At 42.9% G+C, this 26142-nt stretch overlaps 1 protein-coding gene and 1 pseudogene across 5 annotated transcripts in view; both read right to left on the bottom strand.

Annotated features, from left to right (window-relative positions):
* The window catches only part of CMPK1 (cytidine/uridine monophosphate kinase 1), a 41747-nt gene that overhangs the window by 11527 nt on the left and 4078 nt on the right, over window positions 1–26142 (bottom strand). For 4 of the 5 annotated variants that reach the window (XM_085870967.1, XM_085870963.1, XM_085870964.1 and 1 more), the window contains exons 2-3: window positions 10582–10692; window positions 954–1100 (exon numbers count right to left, since the gene is read on the bottom strand). In XM_085870967.1, coding sequence (XP_085727093.1) covers window positions 954–1100; window positions 10582–10662 — 228 coding nt within the window. In that variant the 5' untranslated portion in view covers window positions 10663–10692. Of the gene's footprint in view, window positions 1–953; window positions 1101–10581; window positions 10693–12004; window positions 12137–26142 lie in introns of those variants that run through there. The other variant, XM_085870965.1, reaches the window with a different exon arrangement.
* On the bottom strand, window positions 13018–15980 carry LOC147032938 (uncharacterized; annotated as a pseudogene).

The raw sequence follows: 26142 nt of genomic DNA on the forward strand, positions 1-26142 counted from the left end.
CCTTTGGCGAGGGTAACAAAGAGCCTAAATGTTGCTGTGCTGTGATCTGTTTGAACAAAATTTATAAATCTCATGATACTGTCCTTCAGCATCTTTCCCAATCGTCCGATAGCAATGAAAAGAAAATGAGTAATCGCTGTTGGAAGATTGAACCCAAACAAGTCACCATCCAAACACAAAGAAAAGTTAATTTACATCTGCAATGATCATTTTGTATCACGACTATTGTTTAAGAATTATTTTTAATGTATTTGTAAACAAGGAATGCAAAACATCCTACTTAATTTTGTTTAAGTGTATGCACACGTCCACTCATGTACTGATGGTGAGAGGAGACATCGGTCTGTGATTCAGCACAGTCTGACACGACACCAATTACAAATTGGGATGATCATAAAATTTATCCTATAGGAACTTCGATTAAACCCCCAAACGTCGGCACAGAAAATGGCAGGATCGCGAAGCAAAAACAGTCTCTTAAAAAAAAATTAAAAATCATTTCAACCTCCACCAGATTGAACAGTTTATGTTTTGTATGCCATTGATAGGCCAGATCCCAATCCAGATCTTCATCAAAATCGAATGAATTTGGCCTTCTCGCACACCCAACATGTCCACCAAGTTTCGTCTGAATCAATCCATGTTTTGAAATATCATGTTGTATATCGTTTTTGGCTCCTTCTCTCAATGATGAAGAATCACTTTAAAAAAATTATAAAAACTCTAGTAGTCAGATCCAGATCCGGATCTTCACCAAAATCGAACAAATTCGTCCTCGTCACACACCCAACCTGTCCACCAATTTTTTTCCCGAATCCATCCCTAACTTTTTGAAATATGCTGCTCAGACAGACAGGGGTGAAAACATAACCACCGTCCACATCAGTGACGGAGGTAATGAATCGTTGCAACACGAACAACATACAATCACCTATGGTTTAAATGAAAATCACCTGTTTGATCAAACTGATGGTGATTTTGATCGGCACAATCTGGCCCTCACGGATACAGGTATCAATCAGTCGTCCAACTTCGGATCCATCGCGAGACCTCTCAGCACGCAACAAGTCTCCAACAGACAAATGCGTATAACCAAAGTCCTGTAAGTACAAAGTTTGTGATCCAGGTGTGAAAACCACAAGATAGCACACACAGTAAGACCCCGACATTCACGGGGGAGTCGTTCCTGCAAAATGCCGTGAATGTCGGGGAATTGTTTCAATGGGGAAAAAGGGGGATTGATTTTTTTTTCACTTCAGGACTGGTCTCCTATATCCACTGCTGCTGATGTCAATTCAGGCTGGGATTTGTTCCACAGAAACCTGCTCTCTATTATGTGCAGATTTATCCCACCTCGTCTTCAATTATCTTCCCCATCCTCCTGCTCTTGGTAATCTGAATTCTGTGGTGATGCAGTTGCTCTAAAACAACTTTCATTCTCCTCCTGGAAGGCAAATTTGACTGAAGGCAACCTCAGATCATTCCACAAAACCCAAAACAAGTGTGTCCATTCTCAAGAGAGCCAGAAAACAACATATGTCCAATCTCAAGAATGAGCTTTCAAATTTGTCTCCCTCCTCCAAAACCTGGTGGTGCACAGAGGATGCCCAGTCTGCATTTGGTTTTGGAGGCCAGCTTTTAAATGTGGCTTGTCCAAGAGAGATCATGGCTGAGAGTGAGAGCAAAGAGTTTTTGAGACTGAATGTCTTTGAGAGGGTTGGTGAGAAAGTATATGGGAGGATTTGTGGTACGGTCCTTTCGGAGAGAGTGTGGGTGTGTGGGATTTCTCAAGATCGAAAGTTATGTTGAAGTGTTTGACCAGTTTGTAATTTTATCAAGATCTCATGAGAGGGAAGAGGCTGCTTGCTGCCTGTCTTTCAGAAGGATGAGAGACGTCATGTCAGAGAGTGGAGTCATCAGCAAAGAGCAAAAGAGGATTTTCCAATCAGAGAGATCATTGATGAAGAGTAGGAATAAGTTTTGATGACGTCATCGGTCACGTGATTCTTTTTATATATATATATATATATATATTTTTTTTTTTTTAAACCTTAAAACATCTTCTCTGCAGTGGCTGAACAGATTGAGACAGAACTTTACATGTATATTTTTGTAAAATATTATCTTCTTCTTCTTCTTCTTTCGGCTGCTCCCGTGAGGGGTCGCCACAGCGGATCATCCGTATGATCCGCATAGTGATTTGGCACATGTTTTACGCCGCATGCCCTTCCTGATGCAACCCTGGTCGCCTCTTACGACACAGGGATAAGGTACACCTATTTTAACCGGGGTATACACCGGCCCAGTATACTGGTACTCATTTCACCGACCTCGGAAGGATGACAGGCTGAGTCAACCCCCTGGTGTATTAATTCAGTGGCCCAACGGGGCTTGAACTCAGGACCTCTTGGATCCCAAGCCACTGCCCTAACCACTGCGCCAACACCAGGCTAATTTTTGTAAAATATTATATATATATATATATATACATACATATATATATATATATATATATATATATATATATATATATATATATATATATATATATATATATATATATATATATATATATATATATATATATATATATATATATATATATAGGGGAGAACAAGTATTTGATGCACTGCCGATTTTGCAGGTTTTCCCACTGACAAAGTACGTAGAGGTCTGTAATTTTTATCATAGGTACACTTCAACTGTGAAAGACGGAATCTAAAACAAAAATCCTGAAAATCACATTGTATGATTTTTAAATAATTAATTTGCATTTTATTGCATGAAATAAGTATTTGATCACCCACCAACCAGGAAGAATTCCAGCTCTCACAGACCTGTTAGTTTTGCCTTTAAGAAGCCCTCCCATTCTCCACTCATTACCTGTATTAACTGCACCTGTTTGAACTCGTTATCTGCATAAAATACAGCTGTCCACACTCAATCAATCAGACTCCAACCTCTCCACAATGGGCAAGACCAGAGAGCTGTCTAAGGACATCAGGTACAAAATTATAGACTTGCACAAGGCTGGGATGGGTTCCAGGACAATAGGCAAGCAGCTTGGTGAGAAGGCAACAACTGTTGGCACAATTATTAGAAAATGGAAGAAGTTCAAGATAACAGTCAATCTCCCTCGGTCTGGGGCTCCATGCAAGATCTCACCTCGTGGAGCCTCAATGAACATGAGAAAGGTGAGGGATCAGCCCAGAACTACACGGCAGAACCTGGTCAATGACCTGAAGAGAGCTGGGACCACAGTATCAAAGAAAACCATAAGTAACACACTACGCCGTCATGGATTAAAATCCTGCAGCACACGCAAGGTCCCTCTGCTCAAGCCAGCGCATGTCCAGGCCCATCTGAAGTTTGCCAATGACCATCTGGATGATCCAGAGTAGGAATGGGAGTAGGTCATGTGGTCTGATGAGACCAAAATATAGCTTTTTGGTTGAAACTCCACTCGCCGTGTTTGGAGGAAGAAGAAGGATGAGCACAACCACAAGAACACCATCCCAACCGTGAAGCATGGAGGTGGTAACATCATTCTTTGGGGATGCTTTTCTGCAAAGGGGACAGGACGACTGCACCGTATTGAGGGGAGGATGGATGGGGCCATGTATCGCGAGATCTTGGCCAACAACCTCCTTCCCTCAACAAGAGCATTGAAGATGGGGCGTGGCTGGGTCTTCCAGCATGACAACGACCCGAAACACACAGCCAGGGCAACGAAGGAGTGGCTCCGTAAGAAGCATCTCAAGGTCCTGGAGTGGCCTACCAGTCTCCAGACCTGAACCCAATAGAAAATCTTTGGAGGGAGCTGAAAGTCTGTGTTGCCCAGCGACAGTCCCGAAACCTGAAGGATCTGGAGAAGATCTGTATGGAGGAGTGGGCCAAAATCCCTGCTGCAATCTGTGCAAACCTGGTTAAGAACTACAGGAAACGTCTGATCTCTAATTGCAAACAAAGGTTTCTGTACCAAATATTAAGTTTTGTTTTTCTGATGTATCAAATACTTATTTCTTGCAATAAAATGCAAATTAATTATTTAAAAATCATACAATGTGATTTTCAGGATGTTTGTTTTAGATTCCGTCTTTCACAGTTAAAGTGTACATATGATAAAAATTACAGACCTCTACGTGCTTTGTAAGTGGGAAAACCTGCAAAATCGGCAGTGTATCAAATACTTGTTCTTCCCACTGTATATATAATATATATAATATATATATATATATATATATATATAATATATATATATATATATATATATATACATATATATATATTAGGGTGGTCCAAAAAAGTCGAAAAAAATATAATGTTGCTCCACAAGCTTACAATTATTCTAATATGATCCAATAACGTGCATAACATTTTTTAGCTTGATCAGAGGTGATTTATAGGTCGCTCCATATGGCGACGTTTAGTCTCCTGACTTAAATAAATTAGGGTATGGTCAGGTACGATTACGGGTACTTCTGGATGTCCGAAGTGGAAATGGAGTGCATTTTCCAACTCTATTGGGTCGATTTACTCTAAGAAATGACTGCACCGACGTAGAATTCACTACCATTTCGAAAATATGACCTAAAACAAGATTTATCATTACTGGAGTTGAGTAACTAATCCTACTCATTTCGATATTTTCTAATCTATAATTAATTTGTTGTCCGTCCAAATATTTCTTAGAGTAAATCGACCCCACTGATTTCAAAAGTGCAGTCCATTTTCACCTTGGAAGTTCAGAAGTGTACGGATTCGCATCTCACCATACCCTAATTTTTCAATCAATGGAATTACAAACTATTAGAATATTTCTCATCTCACCAAATACCACTATCATCTCCACCTCTATTGCTGTCATCTCCACTCCCGCCTGAACTTATTTCTAGCCGGCCCAACATCCAGTGTTTTAGATTCAATGATTCATGAAAAATATGTTAGTTATTTATTTAGTTATTATTATATTAAATTAGGGTATGGTGAGATGCGAATCCATACACTTCTGAACTTCCTCAGTGAAAATGGAATGCATTTTCGAACTCGGTGGGGTCGATTTACTCTAAGAAATGTTTAGACGGACGCCAAATTAATTATAGATTAGAAAATATCGAAATGAGTAGGATTAGTTACTTAACTCCAGTAATGATAAATCTTGTTTTAGGTCATATTTTCGAAATGGTAGTGAATTCAATGTCAGTGCAGTCATTTCTTAGAGTAAATCGACCCCATAGAGTTTGAAAATGCACTCCATTTCCACCTCGGACATCCAGAATTATCCATAATCGTACCTGACCATACCCTAATTTATTCAAGTCATGAGACTAAAAGTCGTCATATGGAGCAACCTCTAAATCACCTCCGATCAAGCTAAAAAAATTTATGCGCGTTATTGCATCATATTAGAATAATTTTAAGCTTGTGGAGCAACATGCTATTTTTTCGACTTTTTTGGACCACCCATATATATATATATATATATATATATATATATATATATATATATATATATATATATATATATATATATATATATATATATATTACCCATGAGGAATGAAAGGTTCACACATTTGATATCATAGATCACATGGTTTGGCAGCCATATTGGATTGAACAAAAATATTAAATAATGTTTTCTCTGGAATGGGGCCAAGAACACTGCCTTGACAGGGAGAGGAGATGAAGGTGTTCCTTTGAGAGCCACACATTGGCAATGAGAGTGAAGGAAGTCAGTAATCAAAGAGTGGAGTTGGCCTTGAATTCTATAGGCAGACAGTTTGGAGAGAAAAGCAGGATGCCAGACTGTATCAAAATCTTGAGATATGTCCAGAGAGACAGCCCTGATCTCATGTCTGATATTGAGGGCCTCCATGCATTGTGGGGAGAGTTGAAGCAGCATGTCCAAGGTCAAGTGACCAGGTCTAAATCCGAATTGATGATCCGAGATGAGGTTGTTGGAAAAAAGGAATGTTTTTTATGTCAACAGAGATGATGGATTACATGACCTTGCTGATTGGAGGTAAGCTAATTGGGCTGTAGTTAAGGGGATCCGTTTCTGCACCTTTTTTAATGTGATGTGATGATGTCTGATTTTCAAGCAGATTGAAGATGACCTATAGTAAATGACAGGATGAAAAGGGCAGGAGAAGAAGTGCAAGAGCAGCAGAGCAGGTTTTTAGGACATGTGGACTGATGCCTTCCGGTCCAGTTGGAAAATCAGAGTTGAGGGTTGCCAGAAACATTTCTACCATTTGAGGTGCAAAAGACAAAGAATTCAGGAGCAGTTGGATACGACTGGGAAGGATGGATACAGTAAGGGAGGGGTTAGGGACAAGATTTGGAAGCAAACACAGAAATGAGGCATTCGGCCTTCTCATGAGCAGAGTCGGCTGTGGTGCCATTTGAAGTGAGGTAAGAGATGGAAGGGGGAGTATGCACCAGAGACAAACTTAACAAGGCACCATCAGGTTTTAGAGGATGACAACTTTGAAAGTTCATTCTTGAAATTGGACAGATGTTGAATGATCTGAGGTTGCCTTCTGTCAGATTCACCTTACAGGAGGAGAATGAAAGTTGTTTTAAACCAACAGGATTCAGAATACAAAGAGTCTCTCTCAATCGAGTGCAGCCTGTGGCTGCTGGTTGCATCATTGGTTGGGACGTGGCAATGCCTCTGATGCAGTGTCCCCCTTAAGGCCCGGTCACACCTTGACGTTTTAGCCAGCAATGGCAACGTATTAAAATGTATGTAAAACGCTGGCTTACGTTGAACTTTTGATGTTTTTTTTTTAAAGATTCTGACGTATTCATAGCGACTTGGTCTTATGTATAACGCATTGGTAACGGACACAGAACGTTTCGTTGTGTTATAGATAACTTATACCAACGAATGCTGAACCTGTTGTCGACCTACACAACTGATGCCCAACGATAGTCTAACTTAGGCATAGTGCGTTGCACGCATCGACGACGTCGTGACGTAGCCTATTAAAAGGCTGACGCACAACGATTCGAATCATAACTGCGGTAGAAATGGAAGTGTCAACATCGCGGTCACACCTTGGCGATCTTGCCAGCGTATGCCGACCTAAGAAAAATGTGTCTAAAACGTTGGGGCACGTCAAATACGGTATGAGTAAGTTTGAAGTTTGGTATACGTGAGTAGAACGCTAAAGTACGCTATCATACGTCGTAGTAAGTAGAGTACGTCAAGAAATTTTAAACATGTTCAAAATTTTACGACGTACTCGGCGTATGACACGTTCCGCATGCGATGGGGATAAGTTTTACACACGATATGTGGATGCTTACACACGTCCACAAAGGCTACTTATAAGCTACTCATAAGTCGAAACACGTCGCGGTAATGTCTTTTTTACGCGAAACTTATTTCTAACTTATGTTTGACGTGCTTTGAACCAATTCTTTACGTAGTCCCAACACACATCGACGTATGTAGACGTATTCCAATGACGTCTTCCGGTCGACAAAAAAAAATAAAATGAATGTGTTTCTAGCTTACAACTGCCATATAAAGACGTGTTCCCAGCGGTTTTGGGAATTGGTATATAAAAATGCTGCTCATAAAAGGGGAACCCAACAGTGTTTTCGAGTTCCTTTTTGAGTCGATGTCCATGTCAGCAGTAACAGTATCAGTATCAGTATCAGTATTAGTAGTAGTTTGTTCATGTTGGCAGTAGTAGGTGAGGGGGAGGGTGTGGGTTACGATGGATCGTCCTTGCGTTCGCGTGTCCACGGGTAGGAGACATCTTTTCACCATTGTTCGAAGTTCTTCGCGGCTAATTTTTTATGGGGCTTTTTCAACAATGAGCTATAGCTTGTTTTTACGATTTAGGTCTATTCATAACAGGTTGGACAAATGCACAATGAACTAATAATTTGCATAGAGCGCTTTGATTACTTATAGATACGATATACCAACGAATAATTATCGTGAAGCCGGCGTTCACAAACTATGCTCAACGATAGCCTAACTTATCCATATCGTGCGGCAGTTTATCTTTGCCGGTGACGTAGGGTTTGCTATTCATAGGCTGCCACTCAACGATTTAAATGGCTGCATCTCCACTATTGAAAGTAGATGCTTGCGCTCAACAATTGGATTTTTTTTTTTTTTACACTCAACGACTTTTAAACGGTACCACTCAGCTATTTTCATTGTTTACAATGAACGATTTAAATTGCTGTCACTCGCCTTTGTTTTTTGACGCTGGGGTGTTGAAATTTGAAGCGTTTCTTCTGAACGTGTTAAAACGATCAAACTCGACTATTTTAAATAGACGCTGCCGATGGACAATTGGAATCATAGCCAAGCTAGACATCGAAGTGTGAACATCCTCGTCATGCCGAACGTGTGAGTCATACGTCGTGAAATTTCAAGCATGAAAAAAATTTGAGGACAACCAAAAAGTACAACGTTTAAAGCCAGCGTACAACGACGTATGGCAGTGTTTTTCAGCGTGCTCTCAATGTTATCAAAACTTACCCACAACGTATTCAACATGTGCCAGCGTTTAAGAAAAAAAATTCAAAAATCGGCATACGTTGGCTAAAACGTCAAGGTGTGACCGGGCCTTTACCAGTACACTGGTACTCATTTCGCTGACCTCGGAAGGTTGAAAGGCTGAGTCAACCTCCTGGTGTATATTAATTCAGCGGCCAACAGGGCTTGAATTCAGGACCCTAGGATCCCAAGCTGCCACCCGAACCACTAGGCCAACACCAGGTTTATACCAAGAGTTGGAGAATGGGGAAGAAAATTGAAGACAAGGCGGAATTAATCTGTGCATAATAGAGAGCAGGTTTCTGTTATAGAATTCCCAGGCTGCGTTAATATCAGTGGCGGTAGATATAGGAGACCAGTCCTGAAGTTTAAAAATAAAACTTTTTAAAAACTCGAATACATGAAGCGTGAATGTATTAGCACATCACACTTTATAAACTGGGAATGTGCGGGGTCCGTGAATGTCGAATCCACGAATTTCGGGGTTTCACAGAATCAATTTCCTTCACCAATACTATACAGGGTGTCCCAAAAAAATATGCAACTTTTCATCTGCAAAGAGGATGGTCATAACATATATTTTTTTAAAAGATATATAGCTGGATAGAAAGCTAAAAGGTTGAAGTTTATTGGACCAATGTCAAAATTGCCACCAAAATTTAAATTTTTGGTATAGAATCGTCGTTTTCTTTTCGACCACATGTTCGACGTAGGCTCCACTGCCCGCAAACGCGTTGTCATGTTCTCCATCACTTTGGGAAACGTTTCCTGTGGAATGTTCTGGATTTCTGGATCAAGAGTTCTGGATCAAGAGTCTGAGGCCTAGGGTTTCCATAGATCCTGTCCTTGAGATACCCCCACAAGAAGAAATCGGGAGGAGTAAGGTCAGCGTAATACGGTGGCCACTCAACGTCTGGTGTAGAGGGAGATAAAGCGGCCCTCAAAATGTTGGTTGAGAAAACGCCTTGTTCCCCTGGCTGTATGGGGCGGTGCCCCATCCTGCTGGAACCACTGGGTTCTCATCTGGATCAGGTGGTTTCTCCTCTGGGCATGAGTACGTAGCTCAAGCAGATAGAATTCCTGAATCATTTCGCGATAGTTCCTCTGGTTTACCGTGCAAGTGCGTCTCTGGTCATCTTCAAAGAAGTATGGACCAATTATCCCATACCAACCAACTGCCACCCACATGGTGACTGAGAACAGATCGAGGCACCAGTTCAGTTGATGCATTACCAGGATTTTCAGTTCCCCAGTACCGAAAGTTTTGCTTGTTTACCTCCCCGGACAAGTGAGCATGGCATTCGTCCTTCGTGTGAAGTTTTTTTGAGGAAGTCTGCATCTTCCTCCAACTTTCCTGAGAACCAATTTGTAAAGTCTCGTCGTTTGCGTTTCTGTTGATCAGTAAGCACCGTTTCCGTTTAAATTTTGTATGGAAAGGCATGAATGTCTTGGCGAAGGATCCTCTGAACGGTGCTCTTATGAATGTTTGTCTCGGAATAAAGTCGTCGAATCGATTTTTTTGGACTCTGAACGACCGCCTGTCTCACCATTTCCACATTTTCTTCACTACGACCTGCCCTCTTCTGACCACTGTGACCCTTGTGAAGGTCACAGATGGTTCCCACTTTGGTAAACTTTGCGATGGTGCACTTTATTGTCCGAAAGTTTGGTGCATGGCGCAAGTGGATACCGAAATGTCTCGAGTAAAGACGTTGCACCTGTATGACACTTTTCGTCTGGTGCCAAAGTTCAACAATTTTCGTCCGTTATTGTACGGTCAGTCTTGGCATTTTTCTGACGCTTGTTTGGTATCAAAATAAACTTCAGGGTCTCTGCAACAAGAAATGAAGCATTCGTGACAAAATTACTGCTTTTTTAGGATCAAACGAAGCATTTTAAAAGTTGTATATTTTTTTGGGACACCTGATATATGCACAAAGAGTTTGTAATCGTTCACCAGGAACTACCATCCTCTGAAAAGCATGTGCAAAGACAATTTGGCATGTACACTCCAGTGAATTAAATGGCCACCACCATCGTTTCACCCATACCTCCACAATCCTCTTAGATTGTGTTCCTTTTCCTGCACCGGGAGCTCCAAGTACAAATACAACGTCTGGAAGTTTGGCCATGTTGAGCAGAATTCCTCTTACAAATGTTGCCTGGAATAAACAGGACCATGTTAAGTACACAACCAAAGAAAGATGGACACCCATAAAAAGTGCGGTTTTGCAAGATAAAGAGGACACGAGACAAGAGGTGATAGTGGTGATTAAAAAAAGAAAAGAAAAACATGTTGAAGAAATCCAAATTGATTTCCTCTCAAAGATATGTATGTACTCACAAAATTAATGAAAGACTGAACGTACAACAAAGACCTACAGTCTAGCTTGTAAAGGCTAGTGTCGAACTCCCTTTACAGTGGCTTCATGACATTTTGACCAATTAAAACAAAGCATCTGCATCCTGTTTACTCAATGATATGGACTCGAGATCCAGTTTCATCAAATGCATGTATGATGTCCGGATATTCCATGTTATCTATGAGTAATATGTATATTTACATACTACTGACTCGATGGGATACTCTGCAAAGGGAATGGTAGATTATGATCACCATCATCATGTACCATACCCTATACAGAGCATCGGTGATGCTGAAGCAGTTACGAGGCTACAATCCTGGTCAGGTCACCACTCCGGCTCAGAAGTCAGGGAAGGAATTTGTAATTTGTTCAGAAGCCTATTCTTCACGAAGGATGCCGTGGGATCGTCAACGTTGATGAATCACCCTGCCTGTGAAATAATGGGATGACAGTTTATAGCTGGGTGGAGATTAAAAAAACCTGATAGGCGAGTGTGCGTACCTCAAGGCCATCCCTGTCAGCATTTGAAGGTCACAAAGACGAATTATATAACAAGGATGCGGAAAAGACGCGTTTACACAAAATAATACATTTGGCTCTCCAATACTCTGCAATGAAAAACCAAAAGCACACCAGATAGCGCCTCAAACAAAACTCGACTTTGCTCGAGATCAAATCTAAGACTTGCCAATTTGGAGGGAAGCACACCAAGTTAGTTATCTTATATTTCCTTCAAGAAAGCCTGAAATGCCTCACTAAGAATTTAGAAGCTAATACGAGTAGCGAGACTGAACCGAGGCCAACTTCACCTTTGAACATATTTCAAAACACTGAAGATAAATCAACTGTGATTACAAAAAAACATTAAACAACCACATCAAAATAAGAACAAACTGAAAAAAATAAACCTTGAAAAGGAATAGAAAGTGAAATAAGAAACTTAATATATCCAAAAATAAGTAACAAATGGATAGTTACAAGATTCTTTCAGATGGTTTAAATCAGTAAAAAGACACACAATTGCAGCAACCATATAGACAAATTCACCTGATGAGTGGAGAAAGTACAACCACAAATACAATGATAATAAGTTGAACACCATAGTTACCCCAATTCACGAGCTCTCACAGCTCAGAGGTTGGAGAGAGAGGAGTAAACTTGAAATGTTTAAAGTTCACTGCAACGTTGGCAGGAAGTGACATACGATGGGCAAAGCCATAACCACCCACTTAAAATTCAATTGGGTGAGCCATTAGGGCAGGTAATGTCGGTACATGTATGATGGACAAACCAGCTGTACCAGTTTCAAAACAAGATGCCATACTCCTAAATAGAGTTGAGACGTGCTTTATGAAAGGTACAATTTTAAACATTCACAAGGAGACAAGAATATGTCTTCATTTCACCGATTCTATGAGTAAAACAGCAGAGAATGACAATATCATGATATGTTTATTAACAGGCCGACACACAACACATTTTGTCCGTTTTGGTCTGTTTCTGCACATGCAGTAAAAAGCAAACTAAAAACAAAGAGAACATTCTTAAAGGGGAACCCAAACGCTCAGACCACATCGACGTTAATCTATCCCTTGATGCCATACAAAGCAGATAATGTGTTTTTCTGATTTCCAATTTTCCACAAATATGCTGAGTCGATGCATCCTTGGTGCTTGTAAAGTAATACAAACCAAGATGGTTTCATGCTACACCAATGGCCAAAAGGCCCTAAGTTTGCCAGAAATTGGACGAGGTTTGCCTGAAAGACCTGAGTGTGGATCGGGCCACGAAAATGTTCGCTTTTGCGCTCGGAATATTTTACAGAGCACCATTATGAAACGAGATACATGGCTAGATCTTACGAATGAAAGAGGATTCCATCCCCAGGATTAAGCGAAACAAAGTCGTCGTTTGAAACTAACACCCTCTCTACCTAGCTACCAGCACAGGTACATGGGTGACCACTCCATCCTCCACATCCCCATAATAACCACCACCACCCAACACCCCTCCCCTCCAATAACTATCACCACTCCCACTCCCTCCTGCATCCCCCCCCACAATACCCACCACCACCACCCCACACCCCTTCTCCCCACTCCCCCCTCCACTGGGGAAGGACAGACACAATGCGGCATGACACAGAGCACAGACACAGTACAACCACAGACACAAAAGTATGAAACAGGACGATCACGTAACATACAAGACACCTGGTCAGCTTGTGACACTGGGACAAAGTATTCGTCACCTATTTGGTCCACGGTGGTCAGAATGTGCCTGGGCGGTGACCGTGGTGTGTGGTGTGTACTGGAGTTTTTCAATCCTTGATCAGATGATCACATACAGTTTACAAAACAATGCAAGTACTGAAGTGTTCATTTATTAACAGAGTGATATATTTTCAGGTAGGTGGAATTCTAATATATTTTTGTGTTAAATTTATCAGAAGTTTGGAGAAATTTCAGTCTGAAGAAAAGAGAAGAAAAGTTCCATTTCTATTCACTGTTCGTCAGCATCGTTTATTACAACCTTCTCAAAAGAAACTTTTGAAGGTTATAATCTGATATGAACATGTACTACAAGGAATAATAGATGACAAAGAGCAGCGAGAGATGATAGATGACATATTTCTGAGAAATGTGCATCCGAGAAGCATTTTTTAGTAAAAATTGGGAACACGACTTTTAAACATAATTAAGGTATGCTGAATTCAACTAGCCCTGTTCCCAAGCTGAATTTTGAGTTTTTGACCATCAAATTAGCATAAACAATATGGCTGCCAAATTGACAATTTTGGCCACTTTATTGGGACAGGCACTACTATACCATTTAAATAAATGCACATTGTTCACATATACACATCGTAGAAATGTCCCTTGAGCAATAGATCAAAGCTACAGGCTAATAAAATTCGTTAAATGCCAAAAATCTATTATTATGCAAATTAGCTACCACCATGACCAAAAAAAAAATTAAAAAAAATCTATTTTCTGCTGTAACTTTGTAACTATGCATGCAAACGTGACAAATGAGATGTCTAGACTTACATTTTGAGGGTCAAGAAAAATGATTAAGACATATTTGAAGCATCTTAATTAATGTTTACATGGTTACCGATGTTTATTAATAAAATGTAGAAGTTAAAGTTGCTAGTCTGTAATCATAAAAACTAAACAAAGTTCTATCATGCTGCTACGTGAACAAATTTCAGTGAGCATAAACAGTTTTCAGGAATACCTAACATCTTTAAGGCAAATCACATTGTATTCATGCAATGAGTCTGGTCATCAATCTGTTGCTAGCATGCACACATTAATGTGCATCGTCATCCTGAATTCTGCATGTGCAGCGTCAAGTCTTGCATTGTTTCCGACATGCACAGGCCACCATCTCGAAGCAACTGTCTGGAATGGGACTCAATGCCAACAGTATAGGTTGCAGTCCTGATTCCCCAAGTCTCTATCCCATTTCAGAGAGCACAGGGAGCTCAGGTGTGGGGCAGTGGGAATTTGTCCATATCATCGCTTGATAGTGTACTTTCATCAAATGGAAATGGAGTGCATCACTTGTTGGGGCCATGGCTTCTGGTTTCCCCATCTTGGAGAACAATAAATGCCGTGCTGCATCAACAGACTGTTGTGTGCACATTGTATATTCTGCAGACAAAGGTTTCTGAAGATTTGATGGTTTCCTCTGCGAATTCACCAATACCCAAATTCTTCGGAAATTCATGGTGCTCTTCAAAGACCTTCCATGATGATCATTTGGTGTGATTCGCGATGATCATGTCCTCCTCAGATTTGCTGAAGCAGGCTTCGTCGACGGGTGCTGTGAATACTGGCTTGCATTTTCCACGAGTTATACCGAGAGGATGCAGCTCCTCCAGGCCATTTGGCACAATCAAAGTCTTGTGAATAGCTCGAGATTTTTAAGAGAAGCATCAGTTGTTTGGCCTCGTTGCCATGCTGCCATTTGAGTTGCATGGAAGGTATTCTTTCCATAAAGTGTTTCATCAAGGATGTCAATGTTATAACAGGTGTAGTGGATGAATTTATTTGCTTCAATGTTTGGTGGAATGATGGCACCAGTTGCTTTGTCCAATGATTTGAGAGTGCTCTCAGCCAAGGAAGTGTCTACTTGCAACACCTGTTCGTAACTCAGGCAATGCCCTGCCTTGTTGAACAATCGTACTAGGTCTTTTGACCGTGTAGCTTTATGAAGAGTACTTGCAAGACCAACATGTTTTGGAGTCCATTTTTTGCCACCACTGACGCAGTAGACAAGATCTTGTGCCACACCCAGAACTCTGCTCCAGACATGTTCTTCATTGTTCCCAGGGCTATCATCTTCAAGGGATGCCTGGCCACCGACGATCAGTCTCGGTAGCATATATAAACTCTCGGGAATGCATGCAATAGCATCTTCTTCATCGACAGAGAACCCTTTACTTTGTGTCCTGGAGTTTCCATCATGTCTCCATGGACTTTCATAGCTACATGAACAAGTGAAAGGAAAATGTCATCCTGGGGCTCATACTTAGGAAAGGCTAACTTTTCCTCACTCTCCTCTGTGTCTGCTTTCATCTGCAAAACTACTGTTGGCTGGTACTTAGTGGGAATCAATACGGTTTTTCGTTCTGATATAAAACTGTCAAGAGGTTGAAAGAAATTGAAAATGTCCCCAAGCTGTGACTACAACTTTTCCATGAATGTTCCTCTTCTGCTTTGATAGGACAGCTGAATCATGGTTGAAGATTCCTCAACTAGCTCGTTATACCTTTCCCATACATCATCCAGAAGAATCACATGTCCTTTGTCAGCTGATTGATGGAGCTCTTGGCAAAGCCATATCATAGCAAGGTCTGTATTTGCTGACTCCTGCTTTGTTTTGGAGGTAGACCTGTTAAATGCGCAAAGACAAGGCAGATGATATTTGGCTTCAGCTGCAATTAGGTCAATCACTCCTGCCAGTCGAAGGCCAACTTTGTAGTCAAGATATGAGGCTTGAAATATTTGATCACTCATTTGCTTAGTCATGACGGAGATCAGTCGCACCTTCTTATTTGCAGTTTGACAGAAAATTCAAAGGCTCCAGTTGACCGGCTGCACACCTTTTCTCAATGAACGCCTGTTACCACCTGGAACACCTGAACCGCAACCTGCTCACTCTGTTGAATAATCTGTCTGAGTCCTCTGAAGACGTTCTATTTTACTCTTGTCCGTGAAGCGGGCAAAGCACATTCTTAGGTCATGTGGAGGTGGGTCGGTTCGCTCAGTTTCATTGTGCAGATCACCAATCTAAACAAAATTCCCCCTGTACATTCATGAGAACACATCATTGAAATTCCTACTTGCTTCCATATGCACAAGTTGACACACCGACAGTTATTACCATTTGAAATTACCGCCGTGAAGTGGGCGCGGCGTGCTTGAAATCGCGGAGGAAACGACCAGGAAACAACAAATCAAGATGGCGGCGCCCATGGTTGTCGCGTGATTGAGTGATTTTTGGTCTTTCAACAACCAAATATGCGTTGTTTCATACACTTGGGCACGGAGGATGATGAGAAAGTGACACAATTCACGGATAAGAGCTGGCGTAAGGTATGTGAGTGTGCGAAGGCTTGGTGCGACGCCACAGATAGTGAAACTATTGTTACGGTTGTGGAAATTCGCATTGCACCATAAAGCGTCCTCAGGTGAGATATATCGATAAGTCCATGTGTAGTTAGCCCACACCCGTTGTATAGAGGGAATTTATGTGATCCATCTGGGCTGCAACGCTTTGAGTTAGCCATTTTTCTGTTCTATCTATTATTTCAAACAAACATCTGAACAACCACGCCATCCCCACCACAGCGCCAACCACGCCACCTCCACCATCTACGCTACCACATCTTCGCCACTCGCCATTCAATAAGCACCGTGCGGTCACGATCTCCGCGGAAGAACAAAAAACACCAACGATGCTTGTGGGCTTTTCCCGCCATTTTTCCCCCCACGCTTGGTGTGAAGGAAGGGGGAAGGGCAGCTCGCCGCCGATTGGTGGATGAACAGCGTGAGGCGGTCGGGGTGAGGGAACGCCCCTTTTCGAGAACCTTCTCGAAGGAGGGTGGAGCCGAAAACGGTGCGGGGCGAATGGGCGGAGCCGGCCCCTACAAAAGGGACGAACGAATTGGTTCGGGGGTTTTTTTGGTTGGTTGCTCGGTTGGTTCGGAGTTGTGTGGAGTTCGAAGTGAGCCTTCTGGTTCGGGTCGCGAGCTCGTGGTTCCTGCCCTGTTCAGCGATCCTCGCGCGGGCCCTGGGACCCCGTGCACAAGCGGGGGAAGTTGCGCCAAACGAGCCCCGTCCGTTCCCCCAAGAGCCCCGTCCGAGCTGTCGGGCGGACGACGCGAGCTATGCGTGGGAGAAGGACTCGACGCGCCCAGGGAAGTCGCGACTTCCTTTTCTTTTGGGGTTTTGTGTAAATGTCTATGGGTGGCACCAGTCCGTAAAGTAGAACTGTGTAAGTGTTGCAGTGTGTAAGTCTTATTCGGTATTAACTCTGCGTCGTTCTTGCTTTTGTTTTTTTTGCACGAAAACTGTATGGCTGTATATACGTGCTTGCTTTGTGTCTGTGTGTGTGAATAAAGTGCTGCTTGTTGAACTGTTTTCCCGCTTCGCTTCGTCTTTTCCTTTTATTGAACCTCCATCTTGCATCACGTAAGGGGTTCGTAGTGGGTTTAAAACGCCAGGTAATTAATCGGAACCGTCAAGGCCGACGATAACTCCGCTCGGTTATCCCTGTAATACGGAATGAACCACTTAAGCGGTTCGTGTCCGGAGTCAGCCTGTGGCGTGGGACGATCGCCCGGTCGACCACTCACACAGGTACTTAGGTTGGTCGAATTTGGCGAGCAACCCTATCCTGCGCGGGTGGGCAATTGGCACGATCGTGGTGAGGTTAAACCCCCACCCGTGACTAGCTCCCGGCGTTGTTCCGAGAGGGTCACGACCAAATTGTCCGTTCCGGAGGCGAGGCGGCCGCCATTCGAGTTATGTGGTCGATCGCACGCCGGTGGGCACAAATTCGCAACACTATCAACAAATGCCGTTTGATTAAATTATGAAACTGCTGCCAATGACTGATCCTCCTGCAGATGCCAGCTGTCACCGGTTCTGCTATGTGTCGTTTTGCAACAAGGATCATATAAAACGTGCTGAAGCCAAGAAAAGGAAATCAGAAACCAGCACTCCTGCAGTTTCTGCTCGAGGTGGTGGGCGGACTCGAAGAAGAGGGGCACTCATACCACAAAATACATAGAAAATCCCTCGGAACCTCTGTAGAAAGGGTGACTGGAAAAATCAGCTGGTGTACTGCCAAGAATTTGTATCATATGCCAGAAAAAAGACAAATTCATCAGTGTCAAACGAAAATCTCAACGTGATCAGTTGTCCCTGGCAGAAACACAGGATGGAGGAATGCTGAGGGAAACTGCTGAGCAGAGGAGAGATGAACGTGATGTGAGAATAATAACAACTATAAAGGATAAAGACTGTGTGGCACTGGAAGTTTGTTATCACCGTAAATGTTATTATTACAAGTATGTGAATGACACATACCACAGACAGAGTGAAAGTAAACTCCAAACTCAGAAAGTGAACTATGACTCAACATTTGACATTTTCTGTGATAAAGTAAGCCAGGTAAGACTCATTGATGGAAAGCAATCTTTTCATATGAAGAAGTTGTGTGAGATGTTCAATGACTTACTCAGAGTATGCGAAGGTCAGGATAAGGCCAACTACCAGGCAACAAGACTGAAGAAAAGAGTGCAGCAACGGTACCCAGACATGATTTTCTATCGTCCACCCAAAATGTTTGAGAGCGAAGTGGTGTACATGAAGGACATTGATATTGGTTCCATTGCTCAGGCTGCTGTTGTAGACAGTAGCTCTACAACAGAAACGGTCAACTACAGAGGATGAAGCCAGCCAGGGTCCACAGCAGGGTGACTCAGGCATCAATTTAAATGTTCTATACTCGGGAGCACTCATAGTGAGGGATGACCTGAACAAACACCAAAGTGTGGACATTACATGGCCACCACTTGCTCCTGACGTCGACATTTCAAATGCTGAAAGAGCCGTCCCTGTTGCATTGTACAACCTTGTTGCATGGATAGCGGGCCTGTCTCCGAGCCAACCCTGGAGAAATTTGTGGAACTCCAATGGCATATTCATCTAAAAATGCTCTCTGTTCTTCAAGACGTTGTTTCTATAGCGTCAAGGAGTCAGACATTTACTCCGAAGTCCTATGCATTGGGCCTGACTGTGAAACATTGGACTGGTTCTACTCGACTGTTAGGACTGCTCAACAAGCTTGGGCATTGTGTCTCAGTCAGTACTACACAGGCGTTGGAAACTGCTTTGGCACTGTTGCAGATTGATCAGGAGGGAAAACTGCCCTCAAACTGCCTCATAAATGTACCGACAATATTTGTGTACGATAACATCGATTTCAGTGAGGAGACCCTCACTGGTCATGGGACCACTCACCACACCAATGGATTGATGATACAAGACGCACCCTCTGAGCCGATTCAACACGCTCGTCCAGTGACTCCAATTAGCCATCGTCAGCGATCATTAGTTGGTAACACGCCACCCATTCTCAAGTATGGTGGCGGGAAAAGGCAAGGGACCACAGCCTTTTACAGTTGTGACATTGACATCAGTCCGTCACAAGAGGACAGGCTATCGCTGGATGTGCTCTATTACACAATGAAAACGGTCCAGAAAACGGACGGGCGGTTGCCGACATGGACTGGGTACAACACCCTCCTTCGTCGGAATGAAGAGTTGACCAAGTCAGCCATCATCTACCTTTCCGTGATCGAGGCATCACCCACGGAACTGGACACCGTTTACACGGTCCTACGCCAAAGCATCGATATGGCTGATAAACTGGATCGTGAAGAAGTAGTTCTAGTCTTTGACCTTGCGATCTACAGTAAGGCACAGGAGATTCGTTGGTTGCACCCGGAGTTGACAGAAAGGTTGGTAATTCGTCTCGGCGAATTCCACCAACTCATGAGCTTCCTAGGCGTGATCGGCAAAAGATTCAGAGACGCAGGTCTGCTAGACCTCATAATAGAGTCTGGTATTGTCGCTCAGCGTTCTGCAAATTCAGTAATAAACAGCCACCACTATAACAGGAGTCTGCGCTGTCACAAGCTCGTCTACGAAGTGCTAGGAAGACTATGCTTCCAGGCCTTCATGGACTCCCTCGCAGAGGAGACGCGTGTGCGATTCGAGAGGTGTATAGAGCGTCTCCAGGAAACGTTTCCGTCTCCGTTGTTCGAACAGTTACTGTCATCGGAATAGGTCTTGGAAATGTTCACATGCTACAGCGACTTCAGACAGCAGAAATGTACAGCGAGCAAAACATTCACATTCTGGTGCTCCTACTTGGAAATGGTGGAGCTAGCACTAGAGCTTATATGGACAACTCGTACTTCGAACTGGCCAAAACACCTTGCGATCACGAGAGCATCAATGCCCTGGTACTTTGCGTACGATCACCTAAACTATGCAAGGTACTTACCCGTTTACTGGCTGGAAATGGCCGGGCGAGAGCACTCCCACCCAGACACCTATCAAGCGTGCACGGACGGAAAATGGACTGCCCAACGGCATACTAGTTATGGATTTAGTAGTGTTGCGTGCGATCAGATCACCGAGCAGACTTTAAATAGGGACAGCAAGACCAGTGGAGGCATCATTGGTTACACTCAGAAAAGCACAGCTGTGAAGAAGTGGATCCTGTCCCAACCAGCACGTGCGGAAATCGCAAGGAAATGTGAGTCCATGGCGGGTATCCAGGACGAGCCCCGAACGAGAAAGGATTTGGATGTGTCGAACTCGAAGAAGAACGAAGCAGTGGTGGTACAAGTGATGGACACAGTACTTCAAATGATTAACCCTTTCTCCGGCGCTCACCTTGAACTCGTCAATATTAGTTCAGGTGTCATCCCACCGCCAACCACTTCCATGGACTTGATGATCGCGCATGTCAAGGGAAAGAATGCTGTCGTGCAACTCTTGCGTGATCGGCTTCTCTCGGGTGAGGTCCCATTCTTCAGTCCGATTTGAAGGCCAAATTGGCACCTTTCTCAAAGGCGCGAGGCAAGTCGGCGACTCCCCACCAGCATACGCCGAAGTTTAAAATTGCGAATGAACGTCGTCTTTTCACACGACTGCCGTTGATTGGCGAGAAAAGCAATGTAACACGCGTACCCACTACTCCATAATCTGCTCGCATACCCACTGGCGAACATATCTTTCCCGCTGGCATCTGGTGATAGTTCGATTGCGAAGACGGACAAAGCCAAACTTCGCAACCATATACTGAAACTGTGGCCCGATTGCCATGTGGACGCTCGGCCTATCCAAGATGCAACAATTGTGGATGGAATAGCCGTTATTCAGGCGATAAAGGCTGGTTCACTGCCGAACACTTTCGGCAAACTGGAAGAGATGGTGCTGAACATCGTAGTGGCCAAAGCACGACATAACCAATCTTCGAGACTGGACTTGGTGTTTGATACTTACCCAAGTATCAGCATCAAGTGCCTGGAGCAAGCCAGACGAGCGGGCAGGGTGGGCGATCTTCAGGTGTGAACCATCTACAGACGCGATCAAGCCCTGTGGGCCAATTCCAAAACAGTGCGCCAATTATCCCCTGAGCAGAGCCAACAAGAAGGCGTTGATAGAGTTCATCATCGAATCGTGGTTGAGAAACATCTCTCCATCAAAACTGGGCGACATGCTGTTGTACGTCAGTCATGCCGGCAAATGTGAGAAAATCGAGGCGTCGAATGGTGTCATGACTGTGTCGTGTCGTCAGTACCTGAACGTGAATGTGACCACGAGGAAGCTGACACGAAGCTCCTGCTACATGCCGCTCACGCGGGACAGAATGAAGAGTCGGTGCACATAGAGAGTTTCGACACCGATGTGTTTGTGTTGGCGTTGGCTCACTCGAAGTCGATTCGGGCACGAAATTTCCATCTGGTCACAGGAAGTCCCAAGGACATTATCGTCATTGACATTAGGAAGCTGAGTAATGCCCTGGAAAGTTCTGTCTGCGATGCGTTGATAGGTTTGCACAATTTCACGGGAAGTGATACCACCAGTGCATTCGACGAAAAGGACAAAACAAGCCCATTTGACTTGATGATGAAGAGTCCCCATCTCATCACCTGTTTCGGGAGCATTGGTCGAGAATTCACGCTAGCTCAGAATATCATTCACGACCTGGAACAATTCGTCTGCGCCATGTACAATCAGCCAACCATGAAGAGTGTGGATGAGGCTCGCTACAAGCTATTCTGCAGCCAGTCGCTGGGAGAAAAGAAGTTGCCGCCTACAAGTGATGCTCTGATGCTGCATTGCAAAAGAGTGAACTATCAGTCTGCGATCCACCACCGAGTGACTGAGAATTTTATAGAAGCCCCTTCTCCTACGTTTCACGGATGGGTGGAACGCAACGGACACGAATTGTTCACTGGCTGAACAAACCACCAGCGCTGAAGGAACTGTTAGAGGCGACGAAATGCAATTGCAAGAAGACGAAATGCGAGACCAACCAGTGTTCTTGCCGGTCAAAAGGACTGTCCTGCACAGAGTGCCGTGGGTGTCAAAACTGCACCAACGATGAACAGACCCGTGCAGAAATGCAACTTATGGATGATGAAAGTGGAACCGACGATGATTCCGATGAGGAACTGTGAATGCAGGTGTCACACTGCTTTTGCTGTGGTGATCTACTACACAGTAGTATTCAGGTTGGTTAGCATGTAATAGTGGACTTGAGTTTTGTAATAGCAGCAGTCAAGAGCCTAGTTCAGCAACCGCTTCAGAGCAAGAAATACTGGAGTTCTAAAACAGTAATCCTCTTGTGGTGGTTCTACTTTTCATCAGGCTGAGTCACGCAGTCTCTTTCTCTTTGATTTAATCCGTAATAGCCAGTGTAACTGCCTTTAATAGTCAATGTAACTACCTTTAATAGCCAGTGTGGTTGCCTTTTAAGCAAAAAAGTTGCCTTGGTCAACTCGAAGGCCTGTCTGGTCAGTCCAGACGTTTTCGCCGGTACAAATATGTAACCGCTTCGGTTTACGGCCTTTAATAACAGTGAATATGGTTTTCTTTGATAATATATAACTCTGTATAAACATATTGTATCATTTTTAGACCTCACAAGAGTTTTCTTTGACATACATATCAGTCTAACCTTGATTCTTCATTCCTGTGTCAAAATCGTGCTTTAATGTTCGGTGTATCTTTAATTGCCAAAAATGACCAATTGTGTCACATCCTCGACGTGGAAACAAGTGGATTTGGACTCAGCGTCTAAAATTCTTTAAGTATGCCAAATTTCATCCAGATTGGTGATCTGCACAACAAAAATCATTTTCTGAAGGTAACAGCGAGTACCTCCACATGGTCTATCTGTGCCACACAAGAGATGCAGCTGTGGCAGAATCGAATGCATTCTCAAGACGATCAATTAAGTCTATATTGTTGGAGTCCCTCAGCTTCTTTCTGCTACAGGCTGCATTCCTGAGTGTTGTGAGTCCATGTTCAGTTGCTTCACTCAGGTTTTTTCTGGCTTTATGCGTTTGGCAGAAAATGCACAGGCTGTAGTCTACAGGTGACGGACTCTTCAAGCTAATCACGGGATCCATTGTAGCCTGCAAACAAGAATGAATCATTAATATAGACCTAAAAAACCCTTAAAGAGCAGGTTGTGGGTCACTAAACATGTTCTGAAAATTTATCAATATGATTATATGTGCATTAAATAGTTCGATGCAAACTATTGTGGTTGTCTAACTATTGGGAAAATTAATGAAATTTAACTCCGAAGTTGTTATTTCTCGAGGCTGTTGAAAAAACAGCCACGTGCCATATATGGATGTTGAGGTCACGTTCTCCAAAACAAAGCGGACGCTCACTTGCTCATTGAAGAAGTGTCCAGTTCAGCGGGCTGTTCTTTCGCTTTTTTTGAGCTTGCAACTGTCTATATTATCCTTTTTTTATTTTGAATTATTGTAGAACAAAGTTATTTGGATATTTGGACATCATGCCTCACAAATGTGTCATCATGTTTTACGAAAATAGCTGGAAAACAGGTAATCGCTCCCACCGATTCCCAAAGGAATCAAACATTCGCCGGAAGTGGATAAGATTTGTACAAACAAAGCGGGCAAATTTTCCCCCAAAGAAAACGGGTAAAGAGGACACTTTGGATCGACTTGTCATTTGTGGTGACCATTTCACAGCCGAGGATTACGAAGCCATAAACACATCTGATCACCACTCTGTGAATACGAGTTGTTGTTTGACAAGTTCTCCAGATACTGCTCTGTCACGGAATCAATTGTTGAGTTTAAGTGAGAAAAACCTTGAAATGTATTCTTAAAGAGTACATGGAAAAACACATAAATAAACTTTCTGAAAAACAAGCATGAAAAAAATTTCTCAACAAATCAATTTACTGTTGATTAAATTACCTTTTTAACAGCATCAGCAAATTGGGCTATTTCATTTAAATTGTAAAAAATTGATCAATTTTACACTTTTTTTTCTAAATTTGGTAGAATATTTCCCAATGAGGCTAAACACGTTTTGGAATTCATATGCCACAACAGTTTCTTGAAAGTTGGGGTTTGTTCTAACTGTTCACTTTCGCTGGGGTCAAGCTCAGCTATCAGAAAGACTTCAACGCCAAGGCTACGGTGTATAATATATTTGGGTCCATTATTGATTCATTCTATTTCTGACTCTCGAGTGACTCGAGGGTTAAAAATTATTATATCAAGTCACAGACGAATCAAACTTTACATTATTTTATGCATCGAACAAGAAAATGAAAATCTACAAACCAATCTGACTGGTGGAGTCTGTCAGTGTGAACTGCCGGGCAGTCAGTCCTGCCACTTGTACACAAAATAGGCCGTTTTCTGGCACTTGCAAGTGGCTCAAATTTATATGGCTCAGGGCCAGAAACTCCATAGTATAAATTTCCATCATCCTCCGACTCGTCGTCGGCAATACCGGAATGAAAATACTCAATTTCACCGCCGCTGAAATCACTCTCTGATTCGCATCTCGCCATTATCCACACGCTGTTTCCAAATGTTCACAAAGTTTTCGGAGAACGTGATGTCATAGCACCTTCGGTAAATTCCGGTCCGTTTTTTGATCACTGACAAAAGTTTTGAGTTAAAAGTTAATTTTAGCATATGTTGAGTTTCAAATGTAAGAAAATAATTGCCCAACGATGATTAATGTGATTACAACCTTCAAATCAAGCGAAGTCATCAGCGACCCAAAACCTGCTCTTTAACAACTTAACAGTTAACTTAACAACTTAACAGATGTTCACAAGTAAAATAGATTAGCATTGTGCTGGTATATTAGTGCCTGTCCCAAGAAAGTGCCCAAAATTGTCAATTTGGCAGCCAAATTGTTTATGCTAATTAGATGGTCAAAAACTCAAAATTCAGCTTGGGAACAGGGCTAGTCGAATTCAGCATACCTTAATTATGTTAAAAAGTCATGTTCCCAACTTTTACTAAAAATGCAAAACCAATAAAAAAATAGTATTACTATTAAAAAAAAAAAAAACTTTTACTAAAAATACAGAACCAAAGCTCTGAGAAACTTTTACCGCAAAATGGTGGTGCAACTTCAGGTGGCAAAGGTTGGATTTGTCTAACAAAAGGGTAAAATATAGCTATTTTAAATGGTGTATTACTCCATGAAGATTACTCCTTGTGACCAAAACCCCCGCAGGTACGCATCCCTTCTCTCCCTTCCTTACACTAGGTCCGCAAGCGAATTGATCACATGGACCAAGATCGGCGCCGCACCTACATCAATTTCATTGATGTGTGCTGGTTGTCAATACTCGCAGCCCTCACGGCTGTGCATGGCCTGACGGGTAATCGTCAACACGTGTCATCATGTGGCCGCATAGTCCGTTTCGCTATTGACCATCGGGCCTAGTGGATCGTCTGCACCGCTATTCTCACTGGTCGTACACCCATTGCTCAACAGCTCAAGGTGGCTGCTTCCTATGCCAGGCAGTGGGTTTTCACCCACCCCGAGCAAACTTGTAGGAGGGCGCCGCTTGGCTTGTTTTGCGGGGACCTTGATTACCTTCGTAGGTCGCCAGATGCATTACTGGCATTTTCAT

The sequence above is a fragment of the Eptatretus burgeri genome, chromosome 2, assembly GCF_056783735.1.
Source record: "Eptatretus burgeri isolate ZD-2024b chromosome 2, Ebu_testis_v1, whole genome shotgun sequence".
NCBI lineage: Eukaryota > Metazoa > Chordata > Myxini > Myxiniformes > Myxinidae > Eptatretus > Eptatretus burgeri.